Source organism: Dipodomys spectabilis, unplaced genomic scaffold (assembly GCF_019054845.1).
Source record: "Dipodomys spectabilis isolate Male_0828 unplaced genomic scaffold, ASM1905484v1 ptg000125l, whole genome shotgun sequence".
Lineage (NCBI taxonomy): Eukaryota > Metazoa > Chordata > Mammalia > Rodentia > Heteromyidae > Dipodomys > Dipodomys spectabilis.
In genome coordinates this window covers 1674277-1701669 of record NW_024870802.1, presented here as the reverse complement: position 1 = coordinate 1701669, position 27393 = coordinate 1674277, and the positions used below count along the sequence as shown (strand labels likewise).

Below are 27393 nucleotides of genomic sequence, written 5' to 3'. Positions count from 1 at the left end.
ATGTTATTATTTATGCAGAGGAGACGGGATAATCTTAGCGATTGACATTTCCTTTAGTATCCTCCTAGCCATTAAAAATAGTCAGGGCTGTCGCTGATGATATCTGCCAGCCTTGAGTTTGGGGAGGGTGTTTCTCAGTGAAGACTTAACCTTTCATTTTTAATTCTCCTATTACATCTATTCATTATATAGTCAGAGATGCCAAAATTCCACTGCTTAGTCTGATCTCCACTTAGCAAAAGTGCTACCCACCATAACTGACTTGAGGTGTGTGTCAAATTTTTCAGTCAGCAGCCAATCTGTCTAAGATCCCATCATTTGTATTTAATTCCTTTGTTTTCATTCCCTCCTTTGGTCTTCTTTTTAAAAAAAATTATAAACATTCCTCCTATTAACATGATACTGAGCAACAATCACAAAAAGGATGTTAGTGATTTTTCAGATTCACTTTCTCTCTGATAGGCTGGATAACAAAGACCCATCAGGTTATGTATGCACTATATGAGTGCTGGAGGGAAAATAATGCCATTTGTATTTTTCTTATATTCCTTAAAAATAGTGCCACTGAACACGTGCTTCTGATTTTGAAAAATGTGAGTGTTTTGGTGGTAAGACAATTCTAACTACTGCACTCAAATAAGGACAAAGGATCAGGTAATTCATGGTCATATGTCATGACTGATACAAACAAAATGTGAAGCATTTCACAGGTACTCTTAATAGAGGGAATTATCCCTTCCCTACTCCATTCCCAGACTCTTAAGCTAAATGATGGAATGCTGAGTTTTAGCGATAATGTGAAGGCAGTGTATGTCTGAGGTTTTGAAAGGCTCCGCAAGTATGTGATCTCTTACCTTACCTAAGCATAAAACATAGGCTATGAAGTTACTGGCCCCTGATGGACAGTCAATGTGGGGTCTATTGGGCTTCTTCTATGGTTGTCTAAAGTCACATAACTCTGCGGAGCCCTTGTGTAGCACCGTAGAGAAGAAATTATTGAAGCTGACACAATTGGACGGGGCTTTGTAGTTCGTAAGGTGAGTTTCATGTTTTACCTCATTTGGAAATTTGAGTCTCCCAGTAATTTTCATGGAAGGCCAATGTTTTTTGTTGTTTAACAAATGAAAGGTCCAAGAGACAATAAGGCAGCTAGGGCTCAGTTGTAGAGAATGGGTTTGTTGGCTCTTGGTCCAGTTCTTTTGACACTAGATTGCATACTTCCCACAAATGAAAGGACTGTGTCCAGTAATAAAGAATGAGCCCATAAACCTGATCCTAAAATGTCTGCTACCAAGTGGTTCAGATAAATTAACCTTTTACACATGCCTCTAAGTATAGATTTAACATTTTCTCTTTTTACCTTGGAACCAATTTTCCTATTAAAGTAATGTATCCTCTTCATGTGTGGAAAGACTTTCAGATTATATTCCAATTAAAAAAGGGAAAACTTTTTTAGCAATGTTCATGTTGACTCCTTTTTCATTTCATTTGAAATTCCACATTAGTTTTGCAGAGAAATATGGGTGAGGGACTTACAATAAGAAAAATCATAAGCCTGTTTTAAATTTACTTGTGTACATTTTAAAAATTACTGTGCCTGGAGTCTTCCAAGACTGATGTTTTTAATAAGTAGAATGTCATGTTATCAGGGATTTGTGGGCCCTGGCTATCGTTTGTTAGATTTCTTTCTTTCTTTCTTTCCTTCTTTCTTTTTTCCTTCCTTCCTTCCTTCCTTCCTTCCTTCCTTCCTTCCTTCCTTCCTTCCTTCCTTCCTCCTCCTCATTGTCTCCTCCTCCTCCTCCTTCTCCTCCTCCTCCTCCTCCTCCTCCTCCTCCTTCCTTTCTCCTGTGTGAGAAGGGTCCATAATTCTCTTTTCATGCTCTTTTCCTTGTAAACATAAACATATTTTCCTGTGTCAGGACTCCAAGCAGCTTTCTAAAAGCTAGTATATTATTGTTCTTATGAATAGTTTATTTTGCTTGAGAGCTTTTGTTTTTCAAGTACTTCCTGCTTTTCTTATCATGACTTTTTCTTTAAACAGGGTCTGTGAGATGAACTTAACTAGCGATACCATTTTTTAAGATCTGCTTTATAGGTAGATAATGCGGTAAGAGTTTGATTGTAGTAGTTAGAATGTTCTTACTACCAAAACAATCATATGTCTCAAAATCACAAGCATGTGTTTAGTGGCACTATTTATAAGTGTATGACTTTTCTTAAAGTTGGTGTATTTGGCTTTGAGATGATATAACACAGCGCTGTGATTCAATCTTCAGGAATTTAGAATTAATCAATTAAGGGAACATTATATGACTTCTGAAAATAAAATAGGGGGTTGTCATTGTCTTTTTAAGTTATTCAAGTTGATTTAAAAATGTTTTACTCACAGTGCTAGGGTGGGAGTTGTTTTGTTTCTTTTTCTGCTGCTGGGACTGGAAGTTTGGGGGGGGGGGGGTGGGCATGTGCTAAACATATGCTCTACCACTGAGCCACACCCAGCCCAACACAGCTGTATTTTTATAAAAGCTTTTGTTCTTTTTTTTTCCTGAAGGAAAGCGATAGCAAGTGACTTCCTGTGCAGAATGGAGACAAGCCCCTTTATCATTTTACGTACCCCATACACTCATTTCTTTTAATAATCCTCCAAAGAGAAAGAAGATAGGAAAGCCTATTAGATATCTTGCAATAGGTTAGACAGATTCAAGTTCAGACACTCTGTCTTGACATACTTATCAGTCCTGGACCATGCCTTTTGCCCTTTGTTTCTGTCCTTTTTTGTACTCCCTCTTTTGAGTCAATTAAATCAAATTCTTACGTCCTATTTTCAAGAGAAATTCTGTGGCTGACTCTTCTTAACTGTTGGTTTGTGTGGATGGTTTTGAAGACTTTTGTGTATGTTTAACAGGAATTTTAGACAGATAGTCAAATGATATGAATTGATCATCTGTTATTTGGCAGACAGCTTAGTTTCCAATGAATACCTTTTAGCTTTTTATGACTTTCATTCAGCTCTGCATTTTCAGTTCAACACTCAACACTTGCCTATACTCTTGTGAGGTTTAGTTTTGCCTGTGCTAACACTTGATATATGACCTTGGGCAAGTCATGTAGCTTTACTGAGATGTGGAAGGTCTGTTTGGAATTAGGTACTGGCATTATTAACCTGAATTTTTCTATTAGCCTGAATTGTATACTATAGGACAAAAACAACCAATCTAGTTTCAGGGGAACTGGGAGGTTTAAGCCTATCTCTGCCACTAATTAGCTATGTGAACTTAGATATACTTCATAGTCTTAGATTCCAATAGTTCATTTATACAGTGAAAAACTTAGGCTAGATATATCTTTAAAATTATCTGGTTTTCTTATAGCTCTACTGATTATTATTACTATTTTTTATAACCTAAATTCCTTTCAAGAATCCTTTCCTCAAGTAGAATTAATTCTGTATCTAGGAATAATTTTTGGCCAATATTGAACATCAAAGTTTGTTTAGGGCTTTGTTATTTGTTATGTGTTTTCATATATTATTCTGATTGGGACTTCATCAGCCCTTATGGGGATATTGTTAGGCATTTTAACAGCTCCCATTTTATGTGGGGCAAACTAAGGCACAGAAGTTAAGGAATAACTGAAAGGTAACCAGCCTTTAAGTGGTAGAATTAGAAATCAAGGTTTTTATGAGTTTTAAGCATCAGGACACTGTCTTAATTTTCTTTCAAATGCACACTTTTATTTACCTGTTATTTGTTTGCCATAAGTTAAGTTTTAATTTTCAATAAATATGACAGTACTGAAAGCTTTCTGATAAAATGCTATATGTCCTACCTTTCCTCCTTATTCCCTAGAGGAAGCAGGTTTCACATTTTTTCTTCAGTGAAGTATGATTATATTGCTATATCTGAGTTTATCAATTTAGGACATGGTATTACTTCTGTTGTTGTTTTTGTTGGTCGTGGAGCTTGAACTCTGGGCCTGGCGCTATCCCTCAGCTCTTCACTTCTCTACTACTTGAGCCACAGTGCCACTTCTGGTTTTCTGGTGGTTAATTGGAGATAAGTGTCTCACTGACTTTCCTGCGATTCTCAGATCTCAGCCTCTTTAGTAGCTATGATTATAGGCGTGAGCTACCAGTGCCCAGCTATTACTTCTTTTTTTGGAGTAAAACATTTTTTTTTTTTTTTTTTTTTTTTTGGGTCCGGTCCTGGGGCCTGAACTCTGGGCCTGGGCGCTGTCCCTCAGCCCTTCAACTCAAGGCTAACACTCCACCACTTGAGCCACAGCACCACTTCCGGCTTTTTTCTTTTTGCTTATGTGGTGCTGAGGAATCAAACCCAGGGCCTCATTCATGCAAGGCAAGCGCTCTACCACTGAGCAACTTTCCCAGCCCCTGGAGTAAAAAAAATTTTTAAATTAAATTTTTATTGTAAAGGTGATACAGAGGAGTTAGTTACATAAATCAGCTAAAGAATACTTCTTTTTTGGACAATGTCACCCTTTCCCTCTGTTACTACTTTTTACTTAGGAACCATAAACTTATTATTATTGTCTATCTAGTTTCATCTTTAAAAATGGATGCAATTTTGTAGTTAAATCAGTGATCTGTGCATACCTTCTTATGGCCATGTAAGTGTCAGTTACTGCTGAGCCATTTTATACTGGCTTTCCTTCATTTTTCTAGATAACAGTTTCCTCATAGTGTTCATTGTCCTAGGTTTTATTGTTTATTCCACTTTTGCCAAATCCTCCAAGATCTGTCACATCTTGTTAATATTCTTCCCCAAAGCACACATAGTTCCAAATATGCATATCTATTATCTTCCTGGATGGCCCCCTCTCCTGATTCCTGGCTGAATCACTTGCTCTGTTCGACTGGGCACAGCTGTTCGTCAGCATGGAATATTCCTTCACAATGCTCTCGTGTGCAGTGCCTTCTCTTGATAGCATTTTCTAGTAGTGTCCTAAAAGGATGCACTTTGAGATAAATTTTAGGAATTTTTACCCATCTAAAAATATCTTTTATCCTTATGCTTGACCAATAACTTTACTGGGTATGTATATTTTTTAATTTTATCTTTATTTTTTATTGGCATACATTCATACTACAAGGGGGTTACATTGTACTACAGTGTATTTTGAGCCAGTTAACCCCTTCTTTTATAGTCTCTAAGTTCCTTATTTTCTGCCTCCACTTTTTCTAACACTATTTGGTGGGTTTCCTTTTAATCTATATGTCTATATCTATGTATGCATATATATACACACACACACAATATACTTACTTCTATCCTCTTCACTCCCTAGTGCCTTCTCCTTTTCCCTTCCTCGCCTACTGTTCCAGATAGTTTCCCTTTTACACTCATTAATACTATTTTATTAGTAGTAATATTTTAGGTCTAGATTCTGCAATGTGAGTAGAAATGTGATGTTTGTTTTCTTTTTGAGCTTGGCCTATGGTTCCATTCATTTCTTTTTTTGGGGGGGGTCTGGTCATGGGGTCTTGAGCTCTAACACTTGAGCCACAGCGTCACGTCTGGCTTTTTTTTTTTTCTGCTTATGTGGTGCTGAGGAATTGAACCCAGGGCCTCATGCATGCGAAGCAAGCACTCTACCACTGAGCCAACTTCCCAGCCCTGTTTCCATTCATTTCTAATAAAATAAAATAATTTCATTCTTTTCATGGCTGAATTATACTCCTGTACGTGTATATCTATCAAATTTACTTTATCTACTCATCAGTTTTTAGGTATCTAGGATGATTACAGAATTTTAGTTAAAAATAATTTTCTTTACATAACTACTTACTTCTGGATTCTGTTTTTGCTATTGAGAATTTTTATGCTATTTTTTTCTTCCAATTGATTGCATTTGCCTTTCAAGACTTTTTTTTTGGGGTCCGGTACTGGGGCCTGAACTCTGGGCCTGGGCACTGTCCCTCAGCTCTTCAGCTCAAGGCTAGCACTCTACCCCTTGAGCCACAGCACCACTTCTGGCTTTTTTCTTTTTGCTTATGTGGTGCTGAGGAATCGAACCCAGGGCCTCATGTATGCAAGGCAAGCGCTCTACCACTGAGCCACCTTCCCAGCCCTCAAGACTTTTTTGTTCACTGCTTTAGGCTGGATCTTTTATCTGGAGAATCAGGCCACTTTTAGAAAATTTCCATGTTAATATTTTTATGATCTGATATGAACTATTTTGCTCTTATGTATGTACATTGTGTATCATTCTAATACATCAATAAATGTACTTGTTAAATATTATAATATATGATTAATTTAAAACATATTTATTATACCTAATTGTGAATGGATCCTCTAATCTTAGATTTTCTTTCATGATAAAAAGAAAATTTGAATTTCTCAGTTTCTGTGATTTTACATCCCAATTAAATTTTAATTTTAGTCACCATATTTTCAATTAATTAATTAATTATGTTTCTGATTGTCTTGTCATTTTTTAAAGAGTATCACTTTTTGTTTCATGGTTGCGATCTTTCCATAAGACCTGGCTTTGTTGTTTCTGATCTTTTTTCTATTTGTTTTGGTTTCTACCATTTATGTTTAGTAAAGCTTTATTATTTACATTTGAAAGATAATTATGAAAAATGGATCAGGGTAAAGCTTATTGACTTCTTTGTGGGATAATCCAAAGACTGCTCATCCATTGGTTAGGTCACTCCAAATGACAATATCTTTTCTCTTTGAACTTTCCAAGATCTGCAGGAAGTGTTCTTCCATTTTCTGTAGATAAGTACCCTTTGGTTGGTTGTAAGTCTTCTAGGAAAAGGCAGCAGAAAAATTTTATTTATATAGTTTTTTTATTTGATGTCACCATTTTTAGCTGTGTATATTAATGCTTCTTGACTAATACCTAAAATCTGAAGTCCTTGATTCAGTTTCCCAAGAGATTAAACCTCTTGTTTAGTTGTTTAGCTTCTTCTGGTAAGGGAATTATAGTATAGTTATAGTTATGGTTACATAGTATAGTACAGCAATCTAAACTCTGCCCCTCACTATATCCTTGTTTTTCATCTTAGAACCCCAACTCTCCTTCTCTTATGATTCTTGAGGTTTTCTTTGGCTCTCAAGCTTCTTTCTTGTCTCTTGTCTCTGCAGGCCTATATATTTGCTGGTCATTTCTCCATTTACTTTCCTCCTTCACTGACATTTCCAAACACATTGCCACTTCTCATCTACATATGTGATCTTATCTCATTTTTTCATACCTTTATAAAAACCAAAATAAAACTAGAAAACAAACTAAAAGGTCTTCTCTTTGATCATATGAGTAGACTTTGTAGAGGGTACATTGGTAATACAACCTTTTTTTTTTTTTTTTTTGGTCAGTTGTGGGGCTTGAACTCTGGGCTTGGGCGCTGTCCCTCAGCTCTTCAGCTCAAGGCAAGCGCTCTACCGCTTGAGCTATAGCACCACTTCCAGTTTTCTAGTGGTTTATTGGGGATAAGAGTCTCATAGACTTTTCTGCCAGGCTGGCTTTGAATCATGATCCTTAGATCTCAGCCTCCTGAGTAGCCAGAAACCATCAGCGCCCCGCCAATTTTTTTTTTTTTTGAGACAAGGTCTCACTATGTACCTCAGGATGACCTTCAAGTAGAGATCCTCTTGCTTCAGTTTTTCCAGTGTTCAGATTACAGATATGAGCTAGAATGCTTGGCTAAATGCACATACTTGATTTATTATATTCATCAGGAGTTCCTTCCATATGTTTCAATTAAATGACATTTCAGGAAGACACATATCTAAAATTGACTATTGACAGTCAACATTTTTGGGGTAACACATCTAATATTTAGGGAGAAACATTTAAAGATGATCATTTTATTTCCCAGTAGTTTTTTTTTAAATAAAACTATTGGCCCAGCCCAGTGATTTTGACTCTTTGGAATTATTTACTTGGATTTACTTGTAACAATATGTTTGAAATGTGTCTAGTGCAAAAATTGGCAGAGGGATGAGTGTGTTTGCAAGAGAAACTGATGGAAGAGAAGAACGATTCAAAGAGGGAGCAAAATGTTAGCTTTTGGTTGTAGAGAGTGGTGTTTCAGATTGTAACAATATATATATTAGTATCATCAATAATTTTTAATGAGTATCTAAACTTGATTTTTTTTGGCTTTCTGAACTCACAGACCATTCATGTTCTATTAGTGTCTTAAAAATGCTGCTCCATTTACACTGTGTCCTTTGAATTAAAGTGTTTCTGATTCTTGGGGCTAAGCTATCTGTAGATCTTATTATTTTGGTTGGTTTCAGAAGCCTCATAGGAGCCAGATCCTAAACAATAACTAGTATACTTTTTTTAATGTTTTCCCCTGGAGGAAATTTTAATACATAATTCTTAACCATCATATCCTATTGTAGTAAAACTGACCTCCCCCTCACCACTTTTCACCAGTTTTCACCTTTCTACTAGATTTATGACTGCTATTACCAATACCATGAATTATCTTAGTGTTGTATAACACTGCTAGGATGCTGACTCTACTGCTTTGGGAAAAAGAAAAGATAATGTGGGAGTTTTAAAATTTCTCGATCATAGAAGATACTGAAGCATCAGTCAAGATGCTAGGCAAGATTTTTGTGTGGTCATTTAAAATCATTTACATTTTCTGAGTCTGCATTTGTAAAATGATTAACACTCAGTTGTCTTAAGAATCTCACAATAAGGGAGCCTGAAGGAATGAATGTAAGCTAACTTAAGTATAGAGATCAAACTACTTATCTTTGTTTTTTCTTTCTTAAACTTGTAAGAGTTACTCAGAAAATGTTGACTAAAATAATTTGAAAGAAAAGTACAATGTTGGGCAAAGGAAATTCCATGAAATCCTTATAAGAATTTTATATTAACTTAATAAATTTAATTCAATTCTAAAGATGTGGGAATGCATGTTCAGCATAAAGTGGATTATTAAACTGATTATAGTGGTTAGACAATTAAAGGGTATGTGTGTGTGTATATTATATATATATATATATATACACACAGTGTGTGTGTGTGTGTGTGTGTGTGTAGACTGGTATTGGGGCTTGAACTCAGGGCCTGTGTGCTGTCCCTGAGCTTCTTTGTTCAAGTCTAGTAATCTATTTAAGCCACAACTCCTCTTCTGGCTTTTTATTTGGTGCTTAATTGGAGATAAGATTCTTGTGGGCTTTTCTGACTAGGCTGGCTCCGAACTGTGATCCTCAGATTTTAGTCTCTTGAATAGCTAGGATTACAGGCATGAGCCACCAGCTAAAGGCATGTATTTTTAATGGGCAAATATAGGCTATTGTCAGCCTGTGATTCCAGTGTAACCTTTGAATTACCTTCTCTCTCATTGGCAGTTTTAAGAGCTTAGCCACTTTCCACATGTCTGCAAGTGACTCTGCATTAGATGTGAGGAAGATGTGGCTGACTTTTAACTGTGGCTGGCAGAAAGTGAAAAGCAGTAGAGATTGTCACTACATGGGTGTGACACTAGAAAGAGTTCTAGAGCAGTATACTATCTTCCCTATTGTTGGGTTTTTGCAGAATGTTCTCACTTCCTTGGTCTCTCTAGAAGTCTGTAAGAAGAAATGGAAGAAAGGGGCAGCATTATATGATAGCATTATTGGTAGTAAGATGGGGTGGAAATTATGATTTGTGTGTTGTAATAATGAGAATGACAGTTTGCTTTTTCCTTTTTTTACTTTGCAAGGAGCCACTTCTTTCTGGACCTTTGTTTTGGTCTTAAATCACTGCTGAGGTATTTACAAACCAAGCCAGCACTTACATTTATTCACCAAAAGGAGAACAAAGCATGTGCTAATAGAAGCAGTCTAATAACTAGTGGAAAAAGCACCGAACTCAAAGAACTTGCCTTTAATGCATTGCTCATTACTTCTGTCACTGACCAGTATTTCAACCTTTCTGAGTCTCTCTTTCCTCATCTGCAAAATGGGGTTAATGAAGGATTTCATCTGGAAAGTGGGGATGATAGAGATTAAGAGAGATGACGTGGGTACACCATTCCCCAAATAAACATGAGTTGAATCTTAACAATAATATTATGACTGTGTGGTTGCAACCCAAACTTTTCTCCCTTTGCTGGCAGAAATGTCTGGGAGATTTCACATTCTTGTTCAGACTGTCTGCTCTTCGGTAGGGCTCCAGCAACGCTGCTGCTTGTAACTCGAGGCTGCATGCTTGCAATTTGTGCTAGTCTTCCTTTCTCAAGGGTTCAAATTAGAAGCCTGTGTTGAGAAAGGCACAAAAGTACAAAGCAAAAATCTCTGCAGTGTATGCCACCAAATCTTGGAAAGTCATCCCAAGGAAGAAAGATTGCCACCGAGGAGAGAAAACGGCTCCGGGCAGCATTTCTGATGTGCAGAAATAATAATAATAAAGCCCCGATGTTGCCATTTTTTTCCCCCTTTTCTTTTTCGAGCCAGAATATGGTCCCAGATGGAGGAGGAAACCCTGACAAGCTGGGAAGGAGATGCGTGGGGTTCGGAGGCAGCGTTGGGAAGGGGCGGCGCGCGCGCGCGCGGGGCGCAGAGCCTCGCAGTTCTTTGTTGGGGGGCGGGGAGAGCGCCCACTTTCCACGGGAGACATGGCTCCTCCCGGGGGACGACCCGCCCCAAAAGGGCTCCCGACCCTTCGCAGCCCCCCCAACCCCCCGTCCCGCCTTCCCCCACCCCCCCCCCCCCGTCCCGGCGGACCCGCAGCGGGGGCGGACTGCGGGGCCTTTAAGACTTTGGCTCGCAGCACAGGCTCAGCTCTTTGTGTGTAGTTAGGAGTTTTTCCGTTTTAAGAAAAAAGAAGAAGGAGGAGGAGGAGGAGGAGAGAAGCTGGAGGAGGACGGGGTGGAGGAAAGGGGAAGCGCCGGGGGAAAGCGCTGCACTTCAGCTGCAGCCGAGGGACGGAGCCGGCTGCTCGGCCGCCGAAGCCGCAAAGCCGGTCCCCACCGGGGGACTCCGGGGTGGGCCCCCTCCCCGCCCGCGGCGGGAAGGGCACGGCGGGCGCGCGGGCCACACCTGGGGGCCGGCCTCCCCTCCGCTCCCGGGCCGCGGGGGGTGGGCGCGCGCAGGGGATGGGGGGGGGGAGAGTCCCAGGTCCCTGTCAGGGGCGGGGCGAGACCACAACGCCGGGCCGTGGGAGGGGGGACGTGGATACTCGCGGGGACGTGGAGGCAGCCCCAGGCCCGGTGGATTCCAGTCTCGGCTCACGCGTCGGGTAACGGTTTGAGGAGAAAAATGGCAGGCGGAAGGTCGCTGGTGGCCGCGCGTCGGGCGCGAGGCTGACCGCCCCTTATTCATCCCCCCCCCCCTCCTCCCGCATTGGACGCGCCCACCTCGGCGCTCCCGCTCGGCCCCGCCCTCCTGGGCGCGCGGCGCTCGCTCGGAAGCCCAGGCAGTTGGCGCGGGCCGCGGGCGAGGCGGGGCGGCGCGGGGTCCCCTCCCGCTCCCCGTCAGCTCCCCGCCCCGTCAGGTTCGCTCCGGAGCGCCGGGCGCGGGCTGCTCCGTCCGCCCGGGTCTCCGCTGCTGCTCCGGCCGCCGCGGCTGTGGGGTTGGCCCGCTGAGGACAAGGTCAAGAGATTGGGCGGCGATGCCCGAGTGCGACCGGAGGCAGCCGAGCGGAGGCGGCCGCGGTCGGGCTCTGTCTCACCGGACCGGGGAGCGGGACCCGGGCCGGCGCTGGTGAGGAGCCGCGGCGGCGGCGGCGAAGGTTGACTCCGGCCGGAGTTCCCCTGCGGAGCATCCCTGTGGGCGCCCGCGAGCGCAGCCCCGCCGGGCCCGGGCGGCGGGGACCATGGAGCCGGGGGTTCCGGCCCGCACCGGGATCCCGAAGCCGGCCGCCCCCGGGCTGTGGAGGACTCGGCCGGCGGGCGGCGGCGGCGGCGGCGGCGGCGCCTCCTCCTGGCTGCCGGACGGGAACAGCTGGCTGCTGTGCTATGGCTTCCTCTACCTGGCGCTCTACGCGCAGGTGTCCCAGTCCAAGCCCTGCGAGAGGACCGGCTCCTGCTTTTCGGGCCGCTGTGTCAACTCCACCTGCCTCTGCGACCCGGGCTGGGTGGGGGACCAGTGCCAGCACTGCCAGGGCAGGTTCAAGTAAGTGCCTCCGCCGGACCCCGAACCTCCGTCTTGTCCCGCTCCGGGTCTCCGCTTCTCCCTCGCCGCCCCCCCTCCCCACCCCGCCTCCGGGGCCTGGGATCCCGGGGGGTTGGGTGGGTGGGGAGGGGGGCGGGCGGCCCGGGCGAACCCTAGCGCTCGGACGGAGCCGGAGGGAGCTGTCCACCGATCTGATGCACCCGCTCCAGCCCTCGGCGTCCCGGGCCACTGGAGCCCGCGCCCAGCACCCGCCAGTGTGGAGCGAGCGAAGCGTTTTCTGGAGCGTCGCTCATGCCCGCAGCGACCTCGCATCCCCCCCCCGCCCCCACACACACCCCGAGAGAACATTTCACACTCCGTGATGGTGCCAACATCACTAGTGTCTGTATCTCTACGTATCTATTAAAAGCGATCAGAGATGGTGCTGTAACTCGTGCAATACTTGCTCATTATGAAAATTCAAACAAAAGTGAAGTTGTGGCCCGCAGCAGCGTCTCCCCCCCCCCCCCCCTCCAGCGGTGTGACCCCCTGGTAACAGTTTATCTAGTAATCCGAGATCCTAACTAGAAGTGTTGACGATGCGTTTACGGGGTGCCAAATACTGTTGTAAGCCCCGTAGGTTGACTGTCTCATTTGCTCATCACGAGGGTTTACCAGAATTCCTGAACTGCATTTGCAGGGAGAAATCGAGGCTTGAAGTAACTTGCTCAAGGTTACACAGTAACGCTGAGTCGTCATTACAAATCTGACATGTTTATTCCAGAATGGACACTTTTACTTTCAACGACCTGCTTCGCTGAATTTGCTGAAACAGTCTTGAGAAGTATAGGGGTGACTTTTGATGTGTGTAGTGGAGACGATGGATTTCTCTAATCGGTTAGCTATCAGTTATTTTGTAGTAACTTCACCTTTTTTTTTTTTTTTTTTTTTTCTGAAGCACTGGGCACTAAGGAGTTTGTTTTACAGAGGTAAAAAAAAAATACTTCCTTTCTCCCTATTGGTTGGTGTTTGTTATAGTCTTTCCTGTTACAGAAAGAAATGAGTGGGTGCTGGGGAGTAACAGATAAATTAGGGGTAAGTAGGGTAGCAGTCTGACAATTTGCAGGTAACACTCATTAAGAAAGCCAGCCTTTATCCCCCTAAGTCCTTAATATGAAGTTTGCTGGTGAGTTTGTACCAAGGAAATTACAATATGTAGACTGCTAATATTTGTTGTCAATATGATATGTTGTCAATATGTTGTCAATAGGATCCGAAGCAAAGATAAACATGGTTCATTTGTTTGATAGGATAATTTCTATGGAGTTTTAGCCTGCCTGCTTGCTTGCTTGCTTGCTTTTCTTTCCTTTCTTTCTTTCTTTCTTTCTTTCTTTCTTTCTTTCTTTCTTTCTTTCTTTCTTTCTTTCTTTCTTTCTTCCTCTTTCTTTCTTCTCTTTCTCTCTTTCTCTTTCTCTCTTTCTTTCTTTCTCTTTCTTTTCTTTTCCTCCCTCCCTCCCTCTTTCCTCCTTCCTTCCCCTCCCTTCCTTCTTTCCTTCCCCTCCCTCCCTTCCTCTCTCTCTCCTTTCCTTCCCTCCTTCCCTGTCTTTTTTCTACTTTTGTATTGTTGCTAGTTAAAACAATGCTCCATAAAACTCTAAGTAAAAATGTATGTATTAAAAATTACATGTTTACTTTTTAAATAGATTTTTAATGGTTTATTTGGTTTGTGGAAGTGAAATCTCAAAGTTTTAGGAACTTAATTTGTAGTAACAGTTGCAGTGTTTCCAGGGTCCATACTTGTATGAGCTAGTATTGTATCATAGATTTCAAAATACATTTCATACATTGTGAGAACTGCTAATTAAAAGTTTAAAAAGGGCCTTAAAATGGGAACATATATTCTATTGAGTTGTGCCTTGTTACTAGTCTTATTTACTTAGATATTCTTAAATTCTATAGACAAGACAATAGCAGCCAACCCTCTTATCTAGCAAGATATAATTTTGAGTTAACTGAGAGCCATAATCAAAAGGAATTATTAATTTTTACATCTTTTTGTACATAAGTATTTGTTTGATCCATTTGTAATTGGGGATATTGGCTTTTGTGTGAACAAATTTATCCCATTTGTCTGAAAAAGACAAAATTGTTGCAGTCCTTTAAGTACATACAATGTCTACATTTTATAGTAGGGGAACTTGTTATTCAGCAGGATCAGCAGCTTGTGACCTTACTAGCAGATGTCCCACTTAGTAAGAGAGGTCACATATCAAGTTAAAAGTAGTGTAAATAACATTGAGAGATGGTGTTCATAAAATATTGAGTAAAAAGCAGAATAGATTTTTTAAAAAATGTAGATATAGTTAAGTAACAATAACCTTGAGCTAATTATTAGTGTTCATCATTTCTTTGGAAGCTGTTATTTCCTATGATTTATTGTACCCTTGACAAATGTTATTTCATTTCTCTGTGGAATACAACCTATTAATTAGAGTAAACATAACTATACTACTGTGTTTTCTAATGTATACTCTTAGGGGTAAAGAAATTCAGGCATTTAATTTTAAAGAGAAGAATGCTTTAAAGAGAAGAATTTTTCCAAGTAAAGTACATGGTACATTGTGAAAAGTGTATTTGAAGATGTACTAACACAGTGGGAAAGAACTAAAAATTCTCACTTCATTTTTTTCCAGTGAACTAAATGATAGATGGCAATCTTACAAATAGACATAAAAATGATTAATCATTCTAGCTAAGCAGGTGTCAAAATTAATTGGTTGGTTCCATACTTTTTTCTACTATAGGAGGTTCATTAGGGAATAAAAGTTTTCAAACGCTTCTTTACAATGGAAGTTTAATAGTTGGGGGAAAATGCAGAAGCAAATATAGTGTCAACAATGATATTTCAGTTATTTTAGCACAGATCCCAGTCTTCTGTCTCTACTTGAATAAAACATTTAAAATGAGAAGTTCTTCCTTACATAAATAAAAAAATGACAATGATCTTTAGCTAAAGCTAGACTAAAGGAGCAACTCGAGTAAGGTAGTACATTGCTTGGTTTGTATTTTTATCAATTTATTTGTGGTGCTTAAACTTAGATGTGTCTTGCTTCATGTGGCTTTGAGACTTATGATTTCTCTTATAATTAGTGCTCTGAAGCTGAAAATATCTCATATTGTGAATCATTTATAAATATACAATTATTATTGTGCATTCATTGACTTTTTTCCTAAAATCACCTATTAAATCTTATTATATGTATATATAAAAATATATTTTTTAAACTTTAGATTATCCAAATTTAGGACACTGAATTTTACAATATTTATAATGCAATGGGCACTTCTTTCTTTCTTCTTTTTTTGTGCCTGAGGATTGAACTCATGATCTCACATTCTTGCTTAGATTTTTTTCTCAAGGCTGGCACTATACCACTTGAGCCACACTTCAACTTCTGGCTTTTTTCCTAGGTTTTTTTTTCTCAGTTTTGTTTATCTGAGCTGGTCCTGAATTGTGGACTTCTCTGTCTCTGATCCATGATCCTCAGATCTCAGCCTCCTGAATACCTAGGATTATAGGTGTGAACCACTGGCACCAGATTGGACTATTCTGTTTCCAAAAGCTGCATAATGAATATAGAATGTCAGGTGTTAGGTTGTTATGATAAACAATTGAGGTAAGATTAACTTCTACCTCCTGATAAAAGTTCATCTCTGGTTATAAAAGTTGTTTGATGAGTTCAACTTCTGGGTTTGTAGGATTAAGTTGTTTACATTTTCCTTGCTGTCTGTATTTTGGATTTATTCTCAATGTTGTAAATAATATATTGTGTTGATTCTGGATTAGTCTGAGGCATGGCTCATAGTAGAGCAACTACCTAGTAAGTACACAGCCCTGAGTTCAAACTGTAGTACTACTGAAAAAGAAAAATATGAATAAATAAATCACAAAAATATATTTAATAGGCAACTAAGCTAGAGCGAGGTTTGGGTAGCAAGTTTTTTTTTCTTCTTGCTTTCTGTGACTTCTGGTTCTCATCTGTTTCAGTACCTTTGGATCTGAATATAAGGTATCACTGTGGGATTAATGTGAGAATTGAGCAGTGTTTAAGTGTTAGATCAGTTCTCAAAGCTTTTATTAAGCTGCTTTGAATCTGTTTCACATGAGCAGCTCATATTTAGTCTGGGGTCTTCTGTGGATTCATACACAAAATAGAGCGTCTTCTTCAGCTCCCTTCATGTGGATTCCCCTTACACTCTGGCTTGCAGAGCACCTTTTCTCATTTATTCTGGGTGAGGGCAGAGTTGCTGTTAGAGCTTACCTCGCATCATGTGCTGCTGCTGCTCTCCCAGGTCTTGTTATCCTTCCATCTCTGGCGATTTTTTAAATAAATTTCTTAGTTTTTCCTTAGCTTCCTGAGTAGCTAGGATAATAGGATGAACAATAATACTATTTTTTACTTTTCTTTCAAGTTTAGGATCATGATATATACAGTATTTTAATGAATAGATTTTTATTTATATATCAGACCAGTAATTGAGTTAATGTTACAAAATTTTTTTACTGTTGGATTTGAAGACAGCTACTCTAGCAGACTGAGTCATTTGAAGCTTTTATTAGAACCATCAGGTAAACAGAGAATGAAGACTTGGGAATAGCAGATATAGATTGCATTGTGAAGGGAACAAGAAGAAATGCATGCTTTGCACAGAATGATACAATAATATATCAGTGTGCCCAGGGGAGGGAAAAAGAGGTAGGTCTTCTTAAGGTTGAAGACTTTTCATCTAAGATCATGAATAAGACAAAATGCCCTGTTTCATCCCGTGTACTCAATGTAGTACTAGAAGTTCTAGCTAGACTAGTCAGGCAACCAAATAGGAAAAACAAGAAAAAACAAGGAATGAAATTGTCTGCTGATAACATGATTTTACAGTAGAAAACTTTAAAGACATCATCAAAAAACTTAAGAACTGATGAATGTATTCAGTAAAGTTTCAGGTTACAAAATGAATATATAAAAGCCAGTAGTATTTGTATACACTAATAATGAACTTGAAAAAGAAATTAGGAACAAATCTTATTTATAATACCATAAAAACCTAAGATATATAGGAATACATTTTACCAAGGAGGTCAAAGACCTATACTTTTTAAACTATAAAATACTTATGGAAGAAATTGAAATGATACAAATAAATGGAAAGATAATTTGTTTTCATGGGTTGAAATAGTTATTATTGTTAAGATGTTCTATTATCCAAAGTAATGCTCAGATACAGTGTAGCTGCCATCAGTTCCAGTGTCCTGCTTTATAGAAATCACAAAAACATTACTGAAATTTTCCTAATAGACCTTGACTAGACAAAGCAATCTTGATCAAAACCAAAAACACTAAAGGTATTATGCTTCCTGCCATCAAGCTATATTAGAAAGTTACAGCAATTAACAGGGAGGACAAAGGAGGTTGAAAGTGGTTGAGATAGCTGATTTGCAATGATGAAAGTAGAACAATTAATCCTGTTGAAATTGTTTTGGGAAGCATAAAGGGGCAAGAGAAAATGATGGGGGGAGGGATTTGAGATTGATTGGAATAAATTGTAAATGTGGAAATGAAACAACCAAATCTCCCCCTAATTAAAAATGAATGCATAGTCAGGGTGCTGTGTAATCCTAGCTACTCAGAAGACTAGGCTCTGAGGATCATAGTTTGAAGCCAGCTCAGGCAGAAAAGTCTGTGAGACATTCTTATCTCTATCTCTAATGAATAATAATAATAATAAAAAATAAGCTGGAGGCAGAGCTTTGGCTTAAGCACAAAAGCTCACAGACAACACCCAGACCCTGAGTTCAAGATCCAGAACAACAAACCATAAAAAAAACAAAGTTATTGCAACGAAAGCATTGTTGTGCTAATATGAAAATAGACACATTAACCAATGCAATAGGATAAAAAGCCCAGAAATAAATAAACCTATGGTCAGTTGATTTTGATGAAGGGGACAGTAACATACAACGAGGGAAAGACAGTTTCTTTAATAAGTGTTTTTCTAAAAGTTGGCTAGCCACATGTAGAAGAATAGAATTATACCTTTATTACCCCTCTTAAACATCTAAAATGGAGTAAAGACTTAAATGTGAAGACCTGAACCTGAGAAAAAGCTGACTTCTTTCTTGTATATGACACCCAAAGTATAGGAGGCAAAAGCAAAAAAATTGACATATGAATAAAGCCAAAAAGCTTCTGCTCAAAACAATGTAGCAAATAATAGCATGAAGATAAGATCCACAGGTTGGAATATTATAAATTATACATCAGATAAGGGGCTCATATCCACAATATTTAAGAAACTCAAAATAAATTAACAAAATTATGTAAAAGTAGGCAAAGGATTTGATTTTTTTTTTTTTTTTTTTGGGTCCGGTTGTGGGCCTGAACTCTGGGCCTGGGCACTGTCCCTTAGCTCTTCAGCTCAAGGCTAGCACTCTACCACTTGAGCCACTGTGCCACTTCTGGCTTTTTTCTTTTTGCTTATGTGGTGCTGAGGAATTGAACCCAGGGCCTCATGCATGCAAGGCAAGTGCTCTACCACTGAGCCACCTTCCCAGCTCCTAGGCAAAGGATTTGTATATAAATTTCTTAAAAACAAATACAGAAGGGCATTAGACTATATAGCAAATTCTCAATATCACTTATCATTAGGGAAATATAAATTAAAATCAGAGGAATTATCACCTTACACCTGGTTAGCATAGCTAGTATCAATAGGATAGAAGATTACAAATATTGGCATGGATGTGGGGAAAAAAGAATCTTTGTGTGCTATTAGTTTAGTTGTTTTGAATCCAGGGATGCTGTGAAAAAAAGCAAAAAGCAAAAAACAAAAAACCTGATGATCTAGCAATGCCACTGTTGTGATTTTATTCAGTATGTCGACGAGATGTCTTCACTCCCACATTCATTGCCAAGATTTGGGAAGAATATAAGTGCCTATCAACATATGAATAGATTAAAAAATGACATTCACAATGTAATATTATTCAGTTTTTTAAAAAGATGAGTAGAATCTTGTCATTTATGACAACGTGCATGAATCTAAGGGACATCATTGGCAATGAAATCAATCTGGTGCAGAAATTAAATAGCTCATGATGTCACTTAAATGTGGAAGTTAAAAATTTGGACTCAGAGATAAGAGTAGGATGGTGGTTAGCAGGAGCTGAGGGGCATAGAGGGGATAGAGAAAAGGAAAGTGCTGGTGAAAGGATGTGAATTTTCAGTTAGATAGGAGGAGGAATTTCCAGATTTCCATTACACAACATGGTGTTCTACCACTTGAGGCATACCCCTCTTTCTGACTTTTGGTGGTTAATGGAGCTAAGAGTCTCACTTTTCTGCTCAGCCTTGTGAGTAGCTAGGATTCTTGGTGTTAGCCACCAGTGCCTGGTGGGTGAGAGAGAGAGGGGGGAGGAGGAGAGAGAGAGAGAGAGAGACAGACAGACAGACAGAGAAACAGAGACAGAGACAGACAGAGACACATACACATACACAGAGAGAATGTATGTGTATGGTATGTGTATAAGTATATGTATGTGCTGGTCCTGGGGCTTGAACTCAGGAACTGGGACCTGTCCCTTAGCTTTTTTGTCTAAAGCTAGTGTTCTACCACTTGAGCCACAGTTTTACTTCTGTCTTTTAGAATTTCAGACATTCTTATCCAGCCTGACTTCAAACCAGGATCTTCAGATCTCAGTCTCCTGATTATCTAGGATTATAGACAATGGGATAGCAGTGTTAGCTCATAATGTATATTTAAAAATAGCTCCTAGCTACCAGGAGGATGAGATCTGAGGACTGCAGTTAAATGTCAGCACCAGCAGGTAGGTCCATGAGAGTTTTATCTCTAATAAACTACTAGCCAGAAGTGATGCTGTGGCTCAAGTGGTAGAGTGCTAGCCTTGAGCACAAAGAGGCTCAGGGACAGCACCCAGGCCCTGAGTTCAAGCCCCAGGATTGGCAAAAATCAAACCAAAACAAAACACCACCCCCCCAAACCCTAAAAGAGGGTTTTAAATGTTCTTATCAAACAGAAATAGTAAGTATGTGAAGTGGTATGTGTTATTAGCTGAATTTACTCAATTCATAGTGTAAATATATATTGAAATATCAAATTATATTTTTAAATATATACACTTATTATTTTCCAACACATGTAAACTACAAAAAGGAATTGATAAAGTGACAAATTGTGTTTCTAAAAATTCTTTATTGAGGAAGATTTCCCTGTGAGCATAGCTTACAAAGGACTAGCCTTGATTGGATCATAGTTGCCAGTGATAAACACATATTCTTTGATAAGCAGGATTTATTGTTTCAGAGACAGTTGTTTCATTTACTTTAAAAAATATATGAATTAAAGCTTGTTTTCTTAGGATAGGAAATAGCATTTCTAATTTTTAGTTTTGTTTGTTGTTAGAACTTGTTTTCCTGCATTTACTAGTTACCACCTTGTGTTACAAATACCCTACCATACTTATTTAATTAGAAACAGTGGATTGGGCAGTTTCAGATAGAATGGGTGATTGGTTGACCAGGCAAATGGGCAGGCATGTAGTTACAGACTGGCAAACTATTTCTGTAAGGGGCTAGGCAGTAGATACTTTAGGTTTTGTTGGACAGATGGTTTCTATTGGCAACTCTGTCTTTGTAGTATGTTAGTAATGTTAGGCAATATGTAAATAAATGAGTGTAGTTGTGTTCCAATAAACTTCACTTTCACAAAGCAACAGTAGGCCAATAGTTGTAGGAGAAATGATCTAGATTAACCATATGGTTCTCAGTTCAAGAAGAGGAGTGCTATAGAATTACAAAAAATAAGTAAATGGGTTGAAACTCAGTTTACATTTTAGACATATAATAAATAGTTGTCATAAAAGAAGCCTATTTTACTTTTTAGCATGGTTGAACTGTATGCTTTCTAGTTTTTGAGGAGTTCCACGAAGTGGTAATGTACTGAGAATGAGAGTGAATAAGCTGAAAAGTAGGTATTTGTGGTTGGGGTATAGTCTTGGACTTTGGAATTTTAGAGGAATAGTTCTTTCTTGTGAAAGTCTAAAGTGTGTAATAAGAATGCTTTGCTCAAGTTGTGTGGAAATGAAGGTTCTTGGATTTGAGAAGAGGTCAGGGACCAGGTATAATGGTACATGCTTATAATCCCAGTTTCTCAGGAAGTAGAGATAGGAAGAGCTTAATGTGAGGCCAGCCTGGGCAAAAGCATTAGAACTTAACCTTGAAAATAAACTAAAACAAAAGGGCTTGGGACATAGCTTAGGAGATAGAGGCCTTGAGTTCAAACCCCAGTACTGCCCCCCCCCAACCCCCCGCAATTGAGATCTAAAGATGAGTAAGTTCCTATTATAGAACTGGTGCATTCTTCTCTTACTCCTGTATCTTGATGATTTTCTATTTTCTTTTCCTTGGTTGTTGGCAGCTTCACATGTTTACAGTACACTGGGTAGAATTCCTTTTTGCAATAAATAGTGTCTTTAGTGCTGTAGAAGAAGGTAAGGAAGAAATTCACTGACTATGATGAGTTATTTCCATGAACTCCTGTGTAATTGTACCACTGAAATGGAAAGGAACAGAGTGTGTAGTTTTTTTTTTTATACTAGAATTATGTTTATTTGGTATGAACAACACTTCTAATTTCTAATTCTTCCCATTTTTTTTCTCTTAATCTTTTTTTTTTTATTGTAAAGATACTATACAGAGGGTTACAGTTACATGAGTGAGGTAATGAGTACACTTCCTCTTGAACATTGTTACCCCCTCCATTGTTTTCCCCCTACCACCCCCTCCCTCCCTCCCTTCCCCGAGGTTCTTTTTTTTTTTTTGATTGTGATTAAGTGATTACATAATTTCAAAGTCACAAGTTCATTCTAACTTTCCTGGAGCAAATTGTCTATCACAGTCTGTAATATATAACAGTGTTCACATGTTATATACCATATTTGTGATCAGCAGCATGGGGATATTTAGTAGTGGTTCAACCAGATGAGCGGGAGTTCTTTGTTTCTTAAGTCCTGTTAGTTTTGTCGTATCACCTAACATTTTGGATTTAGCATCCACTTATCAGGGAGACCATGTACCGTTTGTCTCTTCGTTCTTGGCTTACCTCGCTCAAGAGTGTGTAGTTTTTAAATACTCCTGTTGTGTGATTGGTTGGGGGGCCAAAATAGTACCCTCGTGGGGAGAAAGAAAGGTTATTATGGTAGTTCCTAGAGTGTATACCTCCCATCCTTGAGGATGGGAGGATTTATTTATTTATATATTTTTGCTGGTGTTGGTTCTAGGGCTTGAACTCAGGGCCTAGGCATCGTCCCTGCTGTCCCTGTGCTAGTTTTACTCAGGACTAGCACTCTACCACTTGAGCCACAGCTTCACTTCTGGTGCTGTGTGTGTGTGTGTGTGTGTGTGTGTGTGTGTGCGCGCGCGCGCGCGCGCCTGGGCTGACTTTGAACTGCCATCCTCAGATCTCAGCTTCCTGAGTAGCTAGGATTACAGGTGTGGGCCACGAGCCCCTAAATAGACTTGAAGAATATAGGGCAGAACTAGGCAGTGGACTCGCAGAAAAATAAACCATAAGTCAGAAATATTGGTCAAGGATAAATTGGAGCATCGTGATTATTTAATATTGTGATGCTACGGAATGGGTTTTTGTGATTGTAGAGAAAGATGATTTTCTCATATGTGGTTTGGGAGATAATCCCAACCAGGAAGATGGCAGATTAAATTGTAGATGATATCTGCCAGTTTTCTTTTATTATAAAAAGAGCCATATATTTCTTGACTCTATAATAAGGTGCTATTTGACTATATTATACTTCTCCTTTGTCGTCTTCTTCTTTTTGGTCAGGGCTAGAACTCAGCACCTGGGCTGTCCCTGAGCTTTTTTCTTCTCAAGGCTAGCACTTTACTACTTTAGGTCACAGCTCTACTCCTGGTTTTCTGGTGGTTAATTGGAGATAAGAGTCTCACAGACTTTCATGCATAGGCTGGCTTTGAACTATGATCTTCAGATCTCAGACTCCTGAGTAGCTAGATTATAGGTGTAAGCTACCAGTGCCCTGCTATACTTCTATTCTTTATAAAAGAAATTGCAATGGAAGTAGTTATGTAGGGTCATGGAACAAATTAGAATTTTCTATAAAATTAAGTCCCTGTGGCACTGAACAGTTATTACATACAGGCTGAATCTTGTTTTTACGTTTTAAATGACACCTTATAATTTGTAGTATTAAATCTAACTCGACTTTGGAAGTTATTAAAATTAATATCGTGTGTGTGTGTGTGTGTGTGTGTGTGTGTGTGTGTGTATGTGTATGTGAATGCATATGTGTATGCACTCACAGCCTGGTCCTAGGGTTTTTAACTCAGGGTCAATGTTCCTGAGCTTTTCTGCTCAAAGCTAGTGCTCTACCACTTGAGCCACAGCTCTACTTCTGGCTTTTTGATGGTTAATTGGAGATTAGAGTCTCATGGACTTTCATGCATGGGCTGGCTTTGAACCTCAGAGCTCAGCCTCATGAGTAGCTATCATTATAGGCATGAGTCATTGTTTTGATTTTAACCATTTGTTTAAACTTCAAGTTAGAAGTTGTGGAGAAGGTTTTTAATGAACCCTAATGAATAGGCAGGTGTCCACTGTACAACATTTCCAGCTTTCTTAAACATATTAAACTCCTCAACAAAAACCTCAAACCACTATATTTCTAGCTAAGAAGATAACACTACAAGTGAATGGTACTTACATTTTTCAAAAATAAAGAAATAATGTCCCCAAAGTCATTGGATTTATTATTGGTTATATTAATTATTACTCATATTCAGTCACAGTCACAGATTTCACATCTTCTTGGTTATTATAATTTTACCTGGCATTGTGGCTAGACTCAAACACAGAAGATGATTTTTCTAAATTATCTTGTTGATATTTTTTATAAGCCTATCTTCTAAATCTCTCTCCATTTTCAGTTGTACTGTATTTAACTTATGATTCTATGTGACCATTAGAATCTTAAATTTTATTATTGTAGTTTTCAGTACTAAAATTTTCATTAAACATTTCTGAATGATGCTAATTCAGTTTTCAGTTAACTGAAAATTTGAAGCTTGCCTTTTGTCTTTTTGAACATAGTAAAACATGTTTTAATGAGTGTATCTGAAAACATTAATAGAATATCTTTGATCCCATTCCCATTATCTTGGTTCTTATTGGTTATATTTTTTTATGCTTCATTATCTTTGATCATGCTGCACATTCTATTAAAAATATTGGTGAAAATTGCTTGAGACCTGGGATTATGTTATCTTTCTTTAGAGAGTATTCTTTAACTTCTTTTAGGAGCTCTGGCTCACTACAGGTTCTAGCATTACTGTACACCAGTTATAACGTTTGGAATTTTCTACTGCCCAACTGACATGCAGTGAGGTAGCAGCTCAGTGAGGCTGGTTTACTTCTGGTACACCATTATCCTGATGAGCATCATGGACAAGTGAAAGTGCTATGTTGTGTGTTTGAACCCCTTTCTAATTTAGGCCACTGCCTTCCATTTTTCTCCCTTTTTCTCTTGGGACCACAAGGCAGTTTCTTCTCTGTAGGCCAAGCTCTGAAGAGCAAAAGCAGCTTTGAATGTCTGATTCTACTTGAAAGAATTTGTAGCTTCTGGATCTTGGCTTGTAGGTGGATTTTCTTTTTTCATTTTGTTATTGATGATTTTAAAATTTAAAACGTTAAAAGTTTAATTTTTTGCATTGTCATCAGTGGAAAGTTTTTGTGAATTCCCTCATCTAGTGTGGTTGAAAGTTAATTAACATTATTTAAACTATGCTTTACTTTTCATATCCATGGCACAGGATTACTAATTCCTATCTGATAGGGCTTTTGAGGTTTTTTAAATGAAATAATGTAATAACCAGTGGGTCCTCAATAATCAGCATGGCCGCCTGGCCCAGCCCACTGGAGGGGGCAGGGCATCGAGAAGCTGATGTGAAGATAAATTTGTTTTCAGATGTAGAGAAATATAGAGACTTGAAACTTTTCTTTCGTTTTTCTTTCTTTTTTTTTTTGGGGTCCAGTCGTGGGGCCTGAACTCTGGGCCTGGGCGCTGTCCCTCAGCTCTTCAGCTCAAGGCTAGCGCTCTACCACTTGAGCCACAGCGCCACTTCTGGCTTTTTTCTTTTTTGCTTATGTGGTGCTGAGGAATTGAACCCAGGGCCTCTGGCATGCAAGGCAAGTGCTCTACCACCGAGCTACCTTCCCAGCCCTGAAACTTTTCTTATATTGTAAATGAACACTATTTTTGGATATTACTGTGTTTCATTCCTTTGACTGAATGATTTTTAAATTTTCTTATGCTGCTATACATCTTAAAGTTTCTTTAAGGTAATTATTTCCATGGTTTCTTTTCCAGGTTAACAGAACCTTCTGGATATTTAACAGATGGTCCAATTAACTATAAGTATAAAACTAAATGTACATGGCTAATTGAAGGCTAGTAAGTATACAATTCAAATTGAATTTTATTCTGAAATGATAAAGGAACTCATTAGTAATAAGCATAATGACTACTGTTAGAGTTTAATTGCTTCTTAGAAGATGCCAATTATATATTTTTTATATTTGAAAATGTAAATTATAGTACTCCTCTTGTGATATAATAGACTAATTTATGTATATTTTATTGTTAAATTATGCTATTGTGCTATTAAATACAGTAGGCAGTTTTTGACTTTTCAAAAACATTGTTATGGCACTTAAAATCTCTATAGAAAGTATAAAAATATTTCATGCTGAGTTTGACAAATACTTTCTCATGTTATGAACTGGTTTGTACCACTCAGGATTTTAGTTTTAAGAGTATTTTTTTGTGGCAATACTGGAGCTTGAACTCAGGGTCTCATACTCTTGTTTAGCTTTTCCTCTTAAGATTTGCACTGCACTACTTGAGTCATACCTCCATTTCTGGCTTTTTGCTTATTAGTTGGAGGTTACAGTGTCTTGGATTTGTCTGTTTGTGCTGCCTTTGGACTGTGATCCTCAGATGTCATCCTCTGGAGTAGCAAGGATTACACTGCACCTGGCTCTATAAGGGTATTTTAAGATGAACATTCTGTAAATGTTATTCATTTAGGGGTATTTTTCATAATTAGGGCTTGAAACAATTTGTATATTTAATCATGAGTAAATAATAAATGAATTGATAGTAATTCTTTTGAACCGTTTTGTAATTCTTAGAGTATATTTGGAAACCATACTCTTTGGCAATGTTTTAAATTTGTTTTAAATCTAAACACTATCAATTTTTTGTTATGCATCTTTATTGTGTTGCTTATTTACTCAGTGTATCAGATTGAGACCTCTGAGGAAAACTTGTAGATCTTAGTGCCTCTACTTAAGAATTCTGTAGCAATGAGAATAGTTGTTAAGTATTGAATTTTAAAAATAAATTTTATTAACTATAATTTGCTGTCATAAAATGCTATCTTTTAGTATACAGTTCAGGTTTAACTATAATTTGCTGTCATAAAATGCTATCATCTTTTAGTATACAATTCAGGTTTCAGTAGTGTATATAAACTGAAGTCTTTGCATTAAGTAAATCATAAAACATTTCTTGTTAATTATATTGTATAGGAAATGATGATACAGGCATATGGTCTATTAATTTTGACAGTTGTATCTCCACAGCTTAACAGGTTTTTCCTCTGGTGATTTAGGAATTCATAGAAAAATATTCATAAATAGTTTTAAAATAAAATATTCTAAATTATTTTGAACTGTGTTTTGGAGATGATAAAACATACATTGAAAATAATTTTATTTATTTCAGTCCAAATGCAGTGTTAAGATTAAGATTTAATCATTTTGCTACGGAATGTAGCTGGGATCATATGTATGTTTATGATGGAGATTCAATATATGCACCTTTAATAGCTGTACTCAGGTGAGTAGTTACATTTAATTGATGAACTATAGTAAGTGATAGGAAATTGAATAATTATATATCACTTGTTAACTTGCAATATATCGATCTGTACTTCAGAATATATTTAGTGTAGATAATGATGGCTAAATTTCATGATGATTACAATACTATTTTGTATATTGTGACTGTCACATTTGTATACAATAATACAAATATTGATGTGGCATAGATGAATAGGTACTACGTTAAAACTATAGACTTGTTTGTAAGTAAATAATCTCACTGTATCTTAAAAGTTATTTCAATATATTTCCAGAAGTAATCACTTGGATAGAG

The 27393-nt window shown here is 38.6% G+C and overlaps 1 protein-coding gene across 1 annotated transcript in view; it reads left to right on the top strand.

The window, feature by feature from the left end:
* The first annotated feature begins 11790 nt into the window (after positions 1-11790).
* Positions 11791-27393, top strand: part of Atrnl1 (attractin like 1) — a 501851-nt gene continuing 486248 nt past the window's right edge. Inside the window, exons 1-3 of the mRNA XM_042689560.1 lie at positions 11791-12089; positions 25543-25626; positions 26962-27075. Of these exons, the coding sequence (XP_042545494.1) occupies positions 11791-12089; positions 25543-25626; positions 26962-27075 (497 nt within the window). The remainder of the gene's footprint in view (positions 12090-25542; positions 25627-26961; positions 27076-27393) is intronic.